At 54.5% G+C, this 16353-nt stretch overlaps 1 protein-coding gene across 1 annotated transcript in view; it reads left to right on the top strand.

The window, feature by feature from the left end:
- mdn1 (midasin AAA ATPase 1) overlaps positions 1-16353 on the top strand; it is a 79361-nt gene that overhangs the window by 40828 nt on the left and 22180 nt on the right. The window contains exons 50-71 of the mRNA XM_060042371.1: positions 339-452; positions 1060-1189; positions 1783-1889; positions 2100-2233; positions 2752-2918; positions 3560-3680; positions 4116-4329; positions 5067-5328; positions 5748-5871; positions 6007-6168; positions 6516-6730; positions 7137-7527; positions 8563-8675; positions 9425-10124; positions 10687-10848; positions 11396-11678; positions 12072-12310; positions 12662-12757; positions 13159-13253; positions 13921-14045; positions 14612-14782; positions 15523-15632. Of these exons, the coding sequence (XP_059898354.1) occupies positions 339-452; positions 1060-1189; positions 1783-1889; positions 2100-2233; positions 2752-2918; positions 3560-3680; positions 4116-4329; positions 5067-5328; positions 5748-5871; positions 6007-6168; positions 6516-6730; positions 7137-7527; positions 8563-8675; positions 9425-10124; positions 10687-10848; positions 11396-11678; positions 12072-12310; positions 12662-12757; positions 13159-13253; positions 13921-14045; positions 14612-14782; positions 15523-15632 (4235 nt within the window). The remainder of the gene's footprint in view (positions 1-338; positions 453-1059; positions 1190-1782; positions 1890-2099; positions 2234-2751; positions 2919-3559; positions 3681-4115; positions 4330-5066; positions 5329-5747; positions 5872-6006; positions 6169-6515; positions 6731-7136; positions 7528-8562; positions 8676-9424; positions 10125-10686; positions 10849-11395; positions 11679-12071; positions 12311-12661; positions 12758-13158; positions 13254-13920; positions 14046-14611; positions 14783-15522; positions 15633-16353) is intronic.

Genomic DNA, 16353 nt, shown 5'->3' with positions numbered 1-16353 from the left:
CCTAACTGCTCCTGACGAGCTGGCTGTCGTCTTGCATGGTCGACTCTGCCGTCGGTGTGTCAATGTGTGTATGAACCGATGTAAGTCGCTTTGGATAAAAGCGTCTGCTAAATGCCCTGATTGTAATTGTAAACTCTACTTATTATGTGCTATAACTACAAGCACGCCTCCGGTACTTATTATATACTAGAACTAATTATTACTACACTGTAACTAAAAGCACCCAGTGGTACACTATCTCTACTTGTTACTACACTATCTCTACTATCTCTACTTCTGTAGAGATGTATATGTATGTGTATATATATTAACTTATTCCCCCCCCCCCCCGGGTTCAGACCCCGCCCTGGTACAGGTGGAGGCGGGGAACCGCGCCCTGAAGGCGGTGTTCAGCAGCAAGCTGACGGCCAAGGGGCGGTCCCTGGCCGAGCTGCTGCAGCCTCACAGCACAGGTAGGTCCACAGGCTCCTCCCACCCATGGTCAGGCTCCTCACACTCATGTTCTGGCCCCTCCCACTTTATCTGACACAGGCTCCTCTCACCCAGGGTCGGGCTCCCCCCACTTTATCTGACACAGGCTCCTCTCATCCAGGGTCGGGCTCCTCCCACTTTATCTGACACAGGCTCCTCTCATCCAGGGTCGGGCTCCTCCCACTTTATCTGACAGGCTCTTCCCATCCATGATCAGGCGCCTCCCACCCATGATCAGGCTCCTCCCACTTTATCGGACACAGGCTCCTCCAACTCCTCCCACCTACCCATATCTTAACATTATTCAGGCCCCTCCCACTTCCCGCTACCTGGCTTCCCAGATGAGTACCGTGTGTTTAGCGACTGTTAGCTAAGAGATAAGATGAGATGAGCCTTTGATTTCTCTTAGGTAGAGAAATTTGTCTTGGGCAATCGAGAGAGTGTGGTTTACACGAATTAGAAAAAACTAACAGAAACACAGAAGGTGAGCTGACCCATGAACACAGAGACATATAATCCTCGATATAGGCTAACTGTACCCACGCGCACGCACACAGCTAGTCCTGACCTCTGACCTCTGACCCCCAGACGAGTACCGCATCCTGGTGGACATGCGCTGGAACAAGCAGTACCTGGACATCCTGGCCAACAAGTGTAACTTTGAGGACGAGGAGCGCTACCTGGAGTTCCTGGAGGCGCTCAACGCTGTGGCCAACAGGTGAGCCCTAGCATTTTTTGTGTAGTTTGATAATTTGGGCCCCGCTGGGTTAAACAGTACAGGGCCATTAATGAACAGGTAGGGGTCAGGGGGATTTTTGCTCTAGGAAGCCTACAGGTAGTCTGAAGAGACTTTGGGGAATCGAACCCAGAACCCTTTGGCTGGGCCTCGTACTAACCACTAGCCGATACAGGAGTCCTTAGTGCTACTGTCAGGTTAACCACCAAAGGACTGGGCTTCAGAGAGGACGTGTACCCTGCGAGTCTCTGAGCGGTGTTTAACCCGGGCGTGTTCTCTGAGCGGTGTTTAACCCGGCGTGTTCTCTGAGCGGTGTTTAACCCGGCGTGTTCTCTGAGCGGTGTTTAACCCGGCGTGTTCTCTGAGCGGTGTTTAACCCGGGCGTGTTCTCTGAGCGGTGTTTAACCCCGGCGTGTTCTCTGAGCGGTGTTTAACCCGGGCGTGTTCTCTGAGCGGTGTTTAACCCGGCGTGTTCTCTGAGCGGTGTTTAACCCGGGCGTGTTCTCTGAGCGGTGTTTAACCCGGGGTGTTCTCTGAGCGGTGTTTAACCCGGCGTGTTCTCCGGGGGGGTCCAGGGTGGTCCTGTTGATGGACCGGGAGGAGCGGTCGGTCATCTGCACCTGCGCCATCAGCCTCTCAGCCCAGAACTGTGCCCTGAGGATCGCCACGGCCTTCAGTAAAGGTACCACACACCCCCACAGCAGTGGTACACTATCAGGAAATAAACATTGGCAAGTATCACAAAATAAGCATCTATGTTTAAAACACACAGCAGCCAAGCCTGCTCAAAATACAGTTTGTATCTTGAACGTCCTCAGACAGAGTTCAGGTTCTGTTGACCCCAGGTGTATGCTGGGAGTTGTAGTCCTAGTGTCTGTGTGTCCGTCCCCAGGCTCGGTGGACATCGGCCACCTGCCCCACCCCGTCCTCATGCACCTGCGGACGTTCTTCGACCTCTGGGACGTCTTCACGCTGCAGGCCATCCAGACCGGACAGCCCTACATCTCAGACCACATCATGTTTGAGGTACGGACCCCCTCAGACCCCCCCAGAACCCCCCACACCCCCTCAGACCCCCTCAGACCCCTCAGACCCCACCTGCAAACATTTAGGTGTTGAGGAATCGGTTTCTTATATATATATATGTGTGTCTGTGTCTCTGTGTCTCTGTGTCTGTGTGTGTACGTGTGTCTGTGTCTCTCTGTGTCTGTGTGTGTACGTGTGTCTATGTGTGTACGTGTGTCTGTGTCTCTCTGTGTGTCTGCATGTCTGTGTGTGTGTCTGTCTGTATCTGTACTGTGTGTCTGTGTCTGTGTCGGTGTGTGTGTGTGTGTGTGTGTGTGTGTGTGTGTGTGTGTGTGTGTGTGTGTCTCTCTGTGTGTGTCTCTGTGTGTGTGTCTCTGTGTGTGTGTGTGTGTGTGTGTGTGTGTGTCTCTCTGTGTGTGTGTGTGTGTGTGTGTGTGTGTGTGTGTCTCTCTGTGTGTGTGTGTGTGTGTGTGTCTCTCTGTGTGTGTGTGTGTGTGTGTGTGTGTGTCTCCCATCAGATCCTGCAGCAGCTCCAGTGGCGGGACCGGTTCTGGGACGTGTGCAACACGCTGGCGGCGGACTCCCAGGGCGTGTCGGTGCTGTCGCTGCACTGGCAGTGGATCCACAAGCACCTCATCCTGCGGCTGCCCCAGCTGCTGCTGGGGGACGGCCTGAACGACTTCCAGTAAGACCCCGATCCCTGCTCATGGAGCTAATGCTAACATACAGCTAATATCAACCCCCACTGATCTATTCTCATAGAGCTAATGCTAACATACAGCTAACATCAACAACCCCAAATCTCTTCTCATGGAGCTAATGCTAACATACAGCTAGTATCAACAACCCCCCATCTATTCTCATGGAGCTAATGCTAACATACAGCTAACATCAACACCCCTAAATCTCTCCTCATGGAGCTAATGCTAACATACAGCTAACATCAACACCCCTAAATCTCTCCTCATGGAGCTAATGCTAACATACAGCTAACATCAACACCCCTAAATCTCTCCTCATGGAGCTAATGCTAACATACAGCTAACATCAACACCCCTAAATCTCTCCTCATGGAGCTAATGCTAACATACAGCTAACATCAACAACCCCAAATCTCTTCTCATGGAGCTAATGCTAACATACAGCTAACATCAACACCCCTAAATCTCTTCTCATGGAGCTAATGCTAACATACAGCTCACAGCAACGCCACCACAACGTTATCAGTTGGTATTCGGTGTTAAGAGGGTTGCCAGATCCTCCCCCCACCCCCTATCCCCCTATTAGAGTATCACTGTCCTCTGATTGGCCGGTCTGTGTCTGCAGGGGTCTCCAGGAGCTGAACACGGTGGCCGCCGCCATCCAGACGGTCCTCTCCACGCCCGTCTCCATGACGACCGCCCTGAAGGGCATCCAGAAGATCCTGGGCAAAGCGCTGCCGTTCAAGGTCAGGAGGTCACTCTGATCCACCACCTATGCCCCCCCCCCCGGACTCTAGCCGGGGGTCCGGGGGTTAGATGATCTGGAGCTGCTGTGGATGATGTCGCGGTGACATCACTTCCTGTACACCGGAGACAGTCGGCCATTTTGAATACTGAACAATTAGCCGTTGGCTAATAGAAGCCGGCTGGAGTTGAACGAATCATCGATTGGATGTTTTGTTTATCTAATTATGTATATTATCAATCTATTCATGTTGATCTTGAAGATAATACTAAAACGTTTTTGTATCAAAGAGCTACTTATGTCAAAGGAACCCATCTATACACAAAGGTGCAAAGGATACAAACGGCACATTCAGGGTTCGAACCCGGAACCTTTGACTGGGATTCAAACCCTCTCCTCCCTCTGCGTCCCCCCCCCCCCCCCCCCTCCCCCCCAGCTGGAGTCGGTGGCGGACTGTGCGTCGCGCCTGCGGGTGCTGAGTCAGGCGCTGGACGTGAGCGAGCTGCGGCTGGACGGGGGCGCCCCCCTGCGGAGGTGTGAGCTGACCCGCCTGCAGGGGGCCTCGCTGGGCCTGGACACCAAGGAAAGCCTGCTGGAAGCCTGGGGCCTGGTGCTGCTGGCCAACAACCAGCTGGAGGCCCAGAACACCGGTACAGAGCTCAGAGCCCCCTGGCATCACACCCCCCTCACCGCTCTGTCCCAGTTCACGGTCACCTAACCCTGCTCCTCTCCCTCCTCCTCCTCCTCCTCCTCCTCCTCCTCCTCCTCTCCCTCCTCTTCCCCCTGCTCCTCTCCCCCCCTCCTTCTCTTCCTCTCCATTCCCCCTCCTCCTCTCCCCTCCCCCTCCTCCTCTTCCTCTCCATTCCTCCTCCTCCTCTTCCTCTCCATTCCTCCTCCTCCTCTTCCTCTCCCTCCTCCTCCACACTCTTCATCCTCTCCTCTCCTTCTCTCCCTCTCTCTATCTTCTCCTACCCTCCAACCATCCTCTCTCCCTTTCCTCCTCCTCCTTCTCCTCCTCACATATTCTTTCTCCTCCTCCTCCCGGTTCTCTTTCTCCTCCTCCTCCTCCTCCTCTTCCTCCTCCTCCTGCTCCTCCTCTTCTTCCTCCTCTTCCTCCTCCTACTCCCCTCATGTTCCTCCTCCTCCTCTTCCTCTTCCTCCTCCTCCTGCTCCTCCTCTTCTTCCTCCTCTTCCTCCCCTCATGTTCCTCCTCCTCCTCCTCCCGCTCCTCCTCCTCCTCCTCTTCCTCCTCCTCCTCCTCCTCCTCCTCTTCCTCCTCCTTCTCCTCTTCCTCCTCCTCCTCCCGCTCCTCTTCCTCCTCTTCCTCCTCCTCCTCCTCCTCCCGCTCCTCCTCCTCCTTCTCCTCCTCCTCCTTCTCCTCCTCTAGGGGTGCTGGATAAGCTCCACTCCTGCGTGGAGAAGCAGTACCGCCTCATGTCGTCCCACGGGCTCCTGGAGGCGCGGCCGGAGGAGCTGGGCCTAGGAGGAGGAGGAGGAGGAGCAGCAGAGGGAGGCGACGCCCCTCCCAGCAGGCAGCTCCTGCAGCAGCTCCAGAGGAGGGCCCAGCTGTGGCCTCTGATGGAGGAGCTGGCCGTCCTCAACCAGCTGAGGCTGAGCACCGACCTGCTGCAGCTGGCCCTGACTCAGGGGTAAACTATACTATACACACACTATACTATACACACTATACACACACTACTATATATACTATACTAATAATATATATGCTAGCCTCAGCACGGATCTGCTGCAGCTCGCTCTGACACAGGGGTGAACTATATATACTATAATACACTTTACTATATAAACTATACTATGCTTTACTACATATTATATTATATACTATGCTACATATACTAGCCTCAGTACCAACCTGCTTCAGCTCACTCTGACACAGGGGTAGTAGATATTGTACTACACTATATTGTACTATACTATATGTATACTATAGAATTGTGTTTAGATCGCCCTCTGATATCAGTACCTCTTAAGGAAGTCATGTGATATGTATAATGTATAATGTGTTGCGTGGCGTCAGCGGAGTCGAACGTGCGTCCTCTGTCCCCAGGGAGCCGGAGGTGGAGGAGGGCCTCCGTCAGGAGCTGTCCCGGCACCTGAGGTTCTGCCTGCAGTCCACCCCCATGAACCTGAGCCAGCTGCAGCCGCTGTGGTTCCTGCTCACCAGCGACCGGGTCAGTACCCCCCCCCACCACCACCCCCCCCCCCCCACCACCACCGCGCTGAACCTTTAGCCAGAGCGGTCCCGTCAGGTGTGGGGTGCGTGGAGCGACTGAGTCCTGACCGCCGGTTGCCCTTCCCCCTCCCAGCCTGCGGAGGAGCTGCAGTTCGTGTGGTGTGAGCTGCTCTCCGAGGCCCTGGCCGCGCTGTGGAACAGCAGCGTGACCTCCGACCCCGACCGCTGGCTCAAGTGGAACCCTCTGAGTGCCGAGGTCCGCGAGCCAATCAAACCGCACCGGGCCGACACCGTGGTGAGTGTCTGCAAATAATAAGGCATCGGCCCCGATGATGTATCCTGTTATGTACTTCTTACACTCTGTACATAACAGGAAGGAGGGATCCCTCTTCTGGGATCCTCCTCAAGGTTCCACCTCAAGGTTCCTCCTCAAGGTTCCTCCTCAAGGTTCCCCCTTCAGGTTCCATCTCAAGGTTCCTCCTCAAGGTTCCCCCTCCAGGTTCCTCTGGGTTTGGGTTCCTTCTCATCTCAGTCCTTTAGGGTCTTGGGGGCGGGGCCTTTTGACGGCCTGCCACGCCCCTTTGAGCCTGACACTGCTAGTAAGGGTTTTAAACCGTCCTGTCTCCCGTCCCCCCGTCCCAGGGCCCGGCGGCGCTGAGCAAGGCGGTGTGGTCCAGGTGCATGCTGGGAGTGCTGAGCTGCGGCGAGCCGCGGCCGGGCTGGGACCCGTCGTGCGCGGCGCTGCTAGGCTCCTCCCACGTGTCGCTTGGCGAGTGGCGGGAGCGGCTGCAGCAGCTGACGGACGCCAACGCCGTCCTCTGGGACAACATGGCGCTGCCCGCGCTCGCCGAGTTCAGGTGAGACCGCAGACACGCTACACGCTACTGACATGGTACAGGTAGACACGCTACAGACACGCTCCACGCTACTGACACTCTACAGATAGCTACCAGTACAGACATGCTACTTGCTACAGACACGCTGCAGACATACGGCAAGCTACATACCATCTACATGCTACAAGACATGCTACGCGCTACACAGAAACACGGACAAGCTACATGCTAGACACGCAGCGCACTACAGCCATAAAGTTCACAGTGGGTAGAAGAGGGCCCCGCTACATCGTCTTAATTTTATTTGTGAACAAGTTTCACAAATAGAGGAAGTTTTAATAGGATATTAAATCAAAACCATCGTCTTCCCCACCTCCCCCTCCCCCCCTCCTCCCCCCCTCCTCTCCCCTCCCTCCCCCCCTCTCAGAGCGGGGGACCTGCGTCTCCAGGGGGTGCTCCTGCGCCGCCAGCTGCAGAGCATGGCGGACCTGCTGCCCCCCCCGCTGCTGGAGGGCTACATGGAGAGCTGCGAGGGGCTGGTCCAGGAGGACCGGGACCCCCGCGGCCCCGCCCGGGACCTCCAGGCCGCCCTGCAGGACGCCCTGCCCCGCAGCCTGCTGCCCGAGGGCGTGGCCGAGGCCTGCCTGGCCTGCCTGGACCAGTACCTGCAGAGCCGGACCGGGGGGCCGGACCACACGGTCCAGTCCGGGGTCTTCTGGGTCAACATGGGCCTGCTGCAGATCCGGGTCTGGACCCCCCAGACCATCTTCGACCCGGCCGTGAAGAGGGCCTACAAGCTGAACTACGCCCAGGAGGAGGTGAGGGGTCTGGGCCGGACCCGTCTGGTGGTCCTTTAGGGTCTGGTCTGGGGGTCGGATGGACCCCCAGACCAGACCCTAATGGACCACCAGACCGGTCCCTAAAGGACCACCGGACCAGTCCGGTGGTCCTTTAGGGACCGGTCTGGTGGTCCTTTAGGGTCTGGTCTGGTGGTCCGTCCTTTAGGGTCCGGTCTCGTGGTCCTTTAGGGACCGGTCTCGTGGTCCCTTAGGGTCTGTTCTGGGGGTCGGACGGACCACCAGACCAGACCCTAAAGGACCACCGGACCGGTGGTCCTTTAGGGTCCGGTCTGGTGGTCCTTTAGGGTCTGGACTGGGTTCTCAGTCTGGAGCCATGAGGTCTTATCTCTCTGTCACGCGTTATCTAGTCTCCCAAAGCCAGACCAAACTACAGCAAGTAGAATGGTCTGGAACCGCGCTATTTAGAGCCGTCTATCCGGGGGTGAAACTGGGCTGGCCTGTTTTTGTTTCTTTAAACCAATCACAATCGTCTAGGGCGGGGCTAACCCCGGGAAGCAGCAGCAGCGTCGTCCATCTGAAATAGTGCCAGAACATCTTTCTTCCTCAGCAAATGCTGTCTGCAAATCTTTTGAAGTTCTTTGCAATTTTTCGACGGAGACATGCTAGCTTTACACTGGCGCCGTCAAAGTCCTCTTCAAACCTCGCCATACTGACTAGTTTCCGAGTTTGAGGGGGAGCACAATACGGGAAGGGGACAGGAAGCCAGCGACAGGAAGGGGAGGAGCAGCGGGGGGAATCCGACGCTAGCGCTATGGACGCTGTCCATTTCCGCTCAGCCAGACTACGCCTTATCTAATCTGGGCATTATCTGAAAGACCAGACGTCTTCCATCCCCCCTCCACCTAGTCTACAGTTAACCAGTCTAGAGTGGTCTGGCCTAGTCTCTGTAGTTATTACTCACAGCTCTGATCTTCGGTCATGTCTCCTGTATCTCCTGTATCGATGTGTCTCTCGCTGGTCCATCGGTCTGACGCCTGTTGTTTTATGTCCCAGCTGGCCTTGCTGCAGGAGGAGTGGCGTGGGCGGAGTCTGTCCTCCCAGCTGCTGACAGGGGGGGCTCTGGAGGAGAGCAGCACCACCGACGGCTTCCAGCACCCCCGCATCAGGTGAGACCCCCGGTGGCCCGGAGGGGGACAGCATGGTACCCAGAGAGAGACCCCTAGTGGTACAGCATGGTACCCAGAGAGTGACCCCTAGTGGTACAGCATGGTACCCAGAGAGTGACCCCTAGTGGTACAGCATGGTACCCAGAGAGAGACCCCTAGTGGTACAGCATGGTACCCAGAGAGTGACCCCTAGTGGGACAGCATGGTACCCAGAGAGAGACCCCTAGTGGGACAGCATGGTACCCAGAGAGAGACCCCTAGTGGTACAGCATGGTACCCAGAGAGAGACCCCTAGGGGGACAGCATGGTACCCAGAGAGAGACCCCTAGGGGTACAGCATGGTACCCAGAGAGTGACCCCTAGGGGGACAGCATGGTACTGGAGGGTTCTGGTTTGGGACCAGTTGAAGTGACACGAGATTGACGACAAAAAAAAAACGTTGTCCTCATTTTCAGTACTTTATTCCGCAACTTTTATCAGATAATTTTTGAATGAATTGGTGCATTTGAATCCTCAGAGTTTTTGTAGCTGCTCTTTACTCTGTCGTCTTTGATCAAAGCCTGGGTAATTAACTAATGAATCACTCATCAGAGGAAAACAGTCCATAACGAGATAAATGGAGTAAACCTCAGAGCCCCAGGACCTCTAGAGACTGGAGCAGCCCCTCTGTAGATGTGGTCGGCCCCGCCCTGTCTGAGTGTTGCTAAGCGCCCCCCCCCCCCCCCCCCCCCCCCCCCTCCCCCCTCCAGGTACCTGTGGATCCGCATGCAGCAGGTGAAGGAGCAGATCGGCGAGCTGAGCAGGAAGCAGGCGTGCCGTCCCCGCGAGCCGCAGTACGGCCGTCTCTTCCAGGACCTGCAGCACTACCTGTGCAGCATCGGGCAGCCCGCCGCCATCCAGACGCTGCTGGGCCGCCTCCTGAAGGCGGCGGCGGCGGCGGCCGGCCCCGCCCCGGGCCGCGGCCGGCCGGGGTCGGCGGGGCTGCTGAAGGAGGAGGCGGTGTGGCAGAGCTCCCAGCGCCGCTTCGCCCAGCGGCTGCAGGAGGAGTACCCGCTCTACCCCGACGTGGTCGCCCCGCTGCGCTCCGGCATCCAGGCGCTGCGCCACGGCATGCGGCTGCTGGCGGCGCAGGTGGCGGCGGCGGCGGCGGCGGGCGTGGCCCCGGGCCTGCGCACGCTGACCGGCGCCCTGCTGGCCTTCCCCTCCGCCTCGGCCCGCCTGCCCACCTACCTGGCGCGCGCCGACTTCCTGTGCTCGCGGGCGTGCCTGGACGTGCTGCGGGCGCTGAACAAGCTCCTCCCCCCGCCGAGGGAGGGGGTCCCGGCGGAGCGCGTGGTCCCGGCCCCCAACACGCTGCTGCTCAACGCGCTGCTCTACGTGCAGTGCCACGCCCTGACCACCGGGGGGCTGGAGCCCGAGACCCTGGCCCTGTTCAGACACATCTGCCAGGTAGGTGTTAGTGTGTTAGTGTAGGCCTTAATCACAGGTCCAGGCTCAAAGGGATGAACAGGCCCCGTGTGTTGATGACACCCCCCCCCCCGACCCGACCCCCCCATAGCTCCCCTAGAGGGCAAGGAAAGCTTCCAGGGATGGTTTGGAGTGGATGGGTGCCATAGTTGACATACATACATTCGCCAGTCACAGTCAACACCCTAGAACAGACCGTATCATGAATTAGAAGTGGGAGAAGTGTATAAAAGAAATGTAGTCTACTGCTAATTTAGTGACCACCCAAACAAACACGCATCGATACAATCAGAACCCGACGCATGATCAGACGGACACTGGCACACTTCATCCACGCATTCGGCATCGGCCCGGTTGGCCCCCCTCGGCTCCGAGGTCGGAGGCTGTTCCCGACCTGAGACGGAGAAACCCTAAACCTCTGGGCCTCTAATCTGAGGCTGAGGTTTATGAAAGAGTACAATCTGGCCCCAAAGTCACGGTACAGTGAGGTACAGTGTGTATCACTGCAGTACTTCTGTAAGCACGGTGTGTTTGTGCTCCTCAGGCGCTGGTCAACGCGTGGGACGAGGAGGAGTCCCGGAAGCGGCAGAGGGAGAAGGAGGAGACGAACCTGTACCGCAACCGCAGCCGCATGCACGGAGACGGCCTCACGGAGGAGGAGCAGGAGGAGAAGGACTTCAGACGCAGCTTCCCCCGCTTCCACAAGGTACGGCAGCACGCTAATGGTGGCAGAAGGCTACGCACTAGCAGCACGCTAATGTCAGCAGCAGGCTACGCGCTAGCAGCACGCTAATGTTAGCAGCAGGCTACACGCTAGCAGCACGCTAATGTAGCAGCATGCTAATGTTAGCAGCAGGCTACGCGCTAGCAGCACGCTAATGTTAGCAGCAGGCTACACGCTAGCAGCATGCTAATGTTAGCAGCTTGCCTCACGCTAGCAGCACGCTGATGATGGCAGCATGCTACACGCTAGCAGCATGCTTACTATGGCAGAATAATAATGTCAGCAGCACGCTATACACTAGTAACCCTGATTATCTTAGCAGCAAGATAATGATGGCTGCATGCTACACACAAGCATTATGCTAAAGATAGCATCATGCTACATGCTAACCCGCTAAAGCTGCCCATTAACTGCACTGCTGCCTCACAGCTAAGAGGTTCTGCGTCGGTTCCTGGAACCATCCAATGCTTTATGCTATAGTACGTTTCCATTTCAAAGTAAAAGCCCCCTTGGTGTTCTCTGTGCTCAGGACTTTGCAGATATCACATCGCAGCCCACCCTGGAAGCCCCCGCGGACACAGAAGAGGAGGAACAGGAGATGGCCGACGACGAGGCGTCGGATGACGACATCCTGTCGCCGGTGGCCATGAACACGGTGGTACAGGTGCACCAGCGCCTGTGTCTGGGCTTCGCTCAGTCGCTATGGTACCAGAGCCCGCCGCCGGCCAATCACAGCAAGGACCACATCACGGCGCTGGTCTCCTCCCATCAGATCGCTGCCCCCGTGATGTCACGCTTCTACCATCTGATAGGTCGGAATTATGATACGCTTATGGTGTTCTATCATCCGATTGGTTGGAACTTTAATCAATTGATGTAGACTATTTACCTAATCTCACTCACCAATCATCATAATATAAGAGGATGGGATTCTTTAACCATGTTAGAACCGAAATGTATATTCATTCATAAAGTAAATCTGTTATAATGCTTTGGAGACTAAAGTTGATCTGATCTAATCTGAGATCAATCCAGGCCGTGTCTCTGCCTGTAGGCTTAAGGCTTACGTTAATTTCACGATGGTTCTTATCTCTGGTCAGTACCCCAGGTCTCTGGACCCGTGTGGCGTAACTGGCCCCACGGTGAGCTCACTAGCGGTGCAGACTAATGTTTCCTGATCTGTATTCCTGTCGTATCCAATCCAGACTCTGAGATGGACCAGCAGGTCACCGGCAGTCAGCTGATCCTGGGCTCGGTGCTGCAGCACTCGGTGCTGGGCTCGGAGGGTCCGGGCGGGCTGACGGTGCAGACGGACGGGCCCTACGACTTCTACCAGCAGCCCAACATGAGCCAGGCCCGTGCCTGCCTGCCCGCCATGGAGCAGCTCAGGACCGCCGTGCACCAGCGGCTGGAGGAGTGGCCCGAGCACCCGGCCCTGCTGCAGGTGGGACTTTGGCCTGGGCTTCACTTTCACTTTCTCTTTCACTTTTACCAACTTTGGCTACACTTGGCTTCACTTTCACTTTCACTTCCGTCTTGAAGGGGCCAGGGTAATGTATGGGAGTGTTCCCCAACATCTGGGTCAAGACAGTACTTGGCCGATGTGTACCTGGAATTGTGGGAGATTTCTGACTGCATTTCTTTTTAAATAAAAATAATGTTAAGGCTAGCAAGTTCCGGTCAACCGGTTCCGAGTTAAATTGGAACGGCCTCCCATGTCTTGTTCTGTCATTCGCTCCCTAATGTGTGGGGAAGAGGAGAACCATGTTGCTAACGTCCAGATGTTTCCTCCCAGCTGCTGGTGGTGATGGACAGGATCCTGTCCTTCAGTCTGGCCAGCCCGCTGGCCAAGTTCCTCAACGGCATGGAGATCCTGCTCAGCAAAGCTCAGGTCTGGTCCCTCCCTAAGGATATATTTTATAAATATAGATGAATATTTTAGTTTTCCATTTTATCTGCAATATTCCAGCATTTATAGTTGCATATCATTTTAGATATGTGATTATTTGATGGCCTTTTTTAATGTTTCATGCTATATATTAAAAAAAAATTGGGATGTATTTATTGAAAAGGTTCATGTTAAAGGCCTGACCGTCAAAATTGCTCTGCTCAAGTTAGAATATAATAATAAATGGAATAATATAAACTCAGAGAACACATTTTTTTAATCTGAATTTAAGTTAAGTTCCTCCGCTATTGGATTCACCGTCCTTAGACCAGGGCTCCACCCTGAACCCATGCTACGTGCTACGTGCTACATGCTACATGCTAACCCGCCCCTCTCTCCTCCAGGACTGGGAGAACAACGCCAGCCGCGCCCTCTCCCTGAGGAAGGAGCTGGAGCTCGTCACCCAGATCATCATCCAGTGGCGCAAGCTGGAGCTCAGGTTAGCTGCTTCAACCTAGCATCACGTAGTTTAACACAGCTTGTCGCAGCTATTTAACGTACCTAGCGACCTAATGGCTAGACACCTAGCTATGACATTACCACTAGATAGCTGGTACTCAAAGAGAGCCCCCATGTAGCTTAAACTGGCTACATGGGACCAGGAACCTAGCTATGAGCTAGCTAGCTACAAAGTCCATAACTTGCGGGTAGAGCAGCTAGATACTTAGCTACGCAATCTACTCAATACTTTTCCCAATAACAATTATTTTTCAATGTGTCCAAATTGACTCACCGGCTTGAAGCAGCCACAGATGTGTTTGACATTGAATTACAAGCTAGTGGAGACATGCGCTGACTACGTTACGATACAACTTTACTAATCCTACGTGGAAGAAATTAGTTTGTTGCAATAGCCCAGCAGCAGTAGAAAACAATACAAAGTACTAAGACAAACAAAAGTAGACGCTAAGGGAAAATTCTAAATGTAATGCTAAAAGTAAGGACAGGAAGAGACGAGACAAACAGAACAAACGACAACAAATGTGGCAAACAAAATAGATGCTACAAACAGTATAAATTATACATTATAAAAAATGATAAGGAATTAGCAGAAGGAATATTCCACAAGGTAGAGAGAGCCGTCTAACACTAGCTCCCCCCGCTAGCTGCTGGTCCAACAGCCTGGACAACGCCCTGCGGCGCCACACGGAGCGCTCCACCCGCCACTGGTTCTCCATCTACCAGCTGATGGAGCGGTACCTGGAGGAGCAGAGCAACCCGCTGGAGACAGGTACCAGCATGCTTCTCTGTCCGTCTGCGGGATGAAGCGTGTGTGATGAGCGACCGAACCACCACTGCAGCCGGAGGGAACACAGCCTGACAAGTATCAGTAACTTGCATGTGTGTCTCTGTCTCTCTGTCTCTCTGGCTCTCTCTCTCTCTCTCTCTCTCTCTCTCTCTCTCTCTCTCTCTCTCTCTCTCTCTGTCTCTGTCTCTGTCTCTCTCTCTCTCTCTCTCTCTCTCTCTGCGTCTCTCTCTGTCTCTCTCTCTCTCTCTGCGTCTCTCTCTGTCTCTCTCTCTCTCTCTGCGTCTCTCTCTGCGTCTCTCTCTCTCTCTCTGCGTCTCTCTCTGCGTCTCTCTCTCTCTCTCTGTCTCTCTCTGCGTCTCTCTCTCTCTCTGTCTCTCTCTCTGTCTCTCTCTGCGTCTCTCTCTCTCTCTCTCTGCGTCTCTCTCTCTGCGTCTCTCTCTCTCTCTCTCTGCGTCTCTCTCTCTCTGTCTCTGTCTCTGCGTCTCTCTCTGTCTCTGTCTCTCTGTCTCTGTCTCTGTCTCTCTGTCCTGGCGGTCCATTCTCTCCAGAAGAGGGCGATGGAGAGGAGGAAGTGGTGGAGCGTCTGACCCTGGCCTCCATCACCTCGACCCTGCAGGCCTTCATAGAGAGCTCCTCTCTGGGCCAGTTCTCCACCCGGCTGGCCATGCTGCTCAGCTTCCACTGCCACCTGCTGCTGCTGCCCCAACAGCCCGGGAAAGGTAGGACTGCACTCACTCACTCACTCTCTCACTCTCTCACTCTCTCACTCACTCTCTCACTCTCCTCACTCTCCTCACTCCTCATTCTCTCACTCCCCTCTCTCACTCTCTCACTCACTCACTCTCTCACATTCTCACAGACTCACTCCTAACTCTCTCACTCCCCACTCTCACGCACAGACTCACTCTCTCACAGACTCACTCTCTCACAAACTTACTCACTCACTCCCCCACTCTCTCACTCACTCATTCAGACTCACACTCTAGCGCACACACTCGAATGCTTCTCTCCTCACAACCTGGGAACGGTAGGACGACTACACAAGGAACATGAGGCACACTGACATGACACGTACTAACACACAACGTAACACGACGCAACATGGCGGCCATCTTAGCTACGTAGCGGAAGAGGGCGGAGCCAGGCTGAGCCAAAGTCGGCGCATTTTCCACATAGCCTGCATTAATAGTCATTAAGAGTCATTTTGTAGTTTTTATAGCTTTTTATAGCAGCTAGGCGTAAAGAGTTCACCGTTCAAAGCGGGATGTTTATTGCGGGGGAGGAGCCGCGGCGGCAGTCGCGATCGTAATTTCCGGAACACTGACATCTGAAAATTAGCGCACTTAGTGAGTGCGGATACTGTACTACGTTCAAGTGTACGGATGGAAGTATGGAGAGTGGAACACAGCACAGGTCTCCTCCTCTACCCGTCCGTCACCAGCCTGTGGTCTCTCTCCAGAGCCGGTGACCAGCCTGCTGTGGAACCTCCACACCTACTACCTCCAGTTCTCCGGAGGCATCCAGGCCAAGGTGGCCCACATCAGGACGCCCATCGAGAAGGAGCTGAAGGTGACCCCTCCCTCCTCTGACCCTCTCCTCCGCTCTCTGATTGGCTCGGACTCCTGGCTACACCTGGTTCCTCTCGGGGGCCATCTTGGTTTTCTGTTCACCAGCCCCTAGCTCTAGGTTACATGTGCTCAACGTCAAAACGGCAACTCTATGGTTATGCTGCTATCCATTTTGATGGTAGGCTGGCACGAACGACCAGCTTCAGCGAGAACGTGACGTATTTCCCTTGCTCCAGCCTTCCAGTTTGCTATTTGTGTCCGACGAGTTTAAGAAGAAAACTATTTTGGAAAAAAGAAATAATCAAGTGTATAATGGTTGCCAGCCTTTACAGAAACATTAACATTGCAAGCCTTTTACATTGCAATAATATTTAGCCATTTTCGCCAATTTTTATTTCAACAAGTGCTGTCATGTTTCTGTCGAGCCACGAGGGGTAGTAGCGGGCTAGTCATCATTAGCAACATAGCCTCTTTGGCAAACCAGCTTGAAAACACAACTTTACATTGAATTTCACGCAAAGCAAGACCATAAATTGGTGACCGGATTAAAGCAGCAATAAAATCAAGTGTGTAAGAGGATTTAAAATCGACATTACAACCCCCAACGTGGTACAAATACAAAGAAAATACAGCTCGATCCCCATTGACTATGGGCGCAGCCATCTTGTTTGCTAGTTGTACAGATCTGCTCGCTCTACTTTGAAAGCGACGAGATACTACGA

The sequence above is a fragment of the Gadus macrocephalus genome, chromosome 21, assembly GCF_031168955.1.
Source record: "Gadus macrocephalus chromosome 21, ASM3116895v1".
Classification (NCBI taxonomy): Eukaryota; Metazoa; Chordata; class Actinopteri; order Gadiformes; family Gadidae; genus Gadus; species Gadus macrocephalus.
Note: the sequence above shows the minus strand (reverse complement) of the source record. Positions and strands in the feature narration are given on the sequence as shown.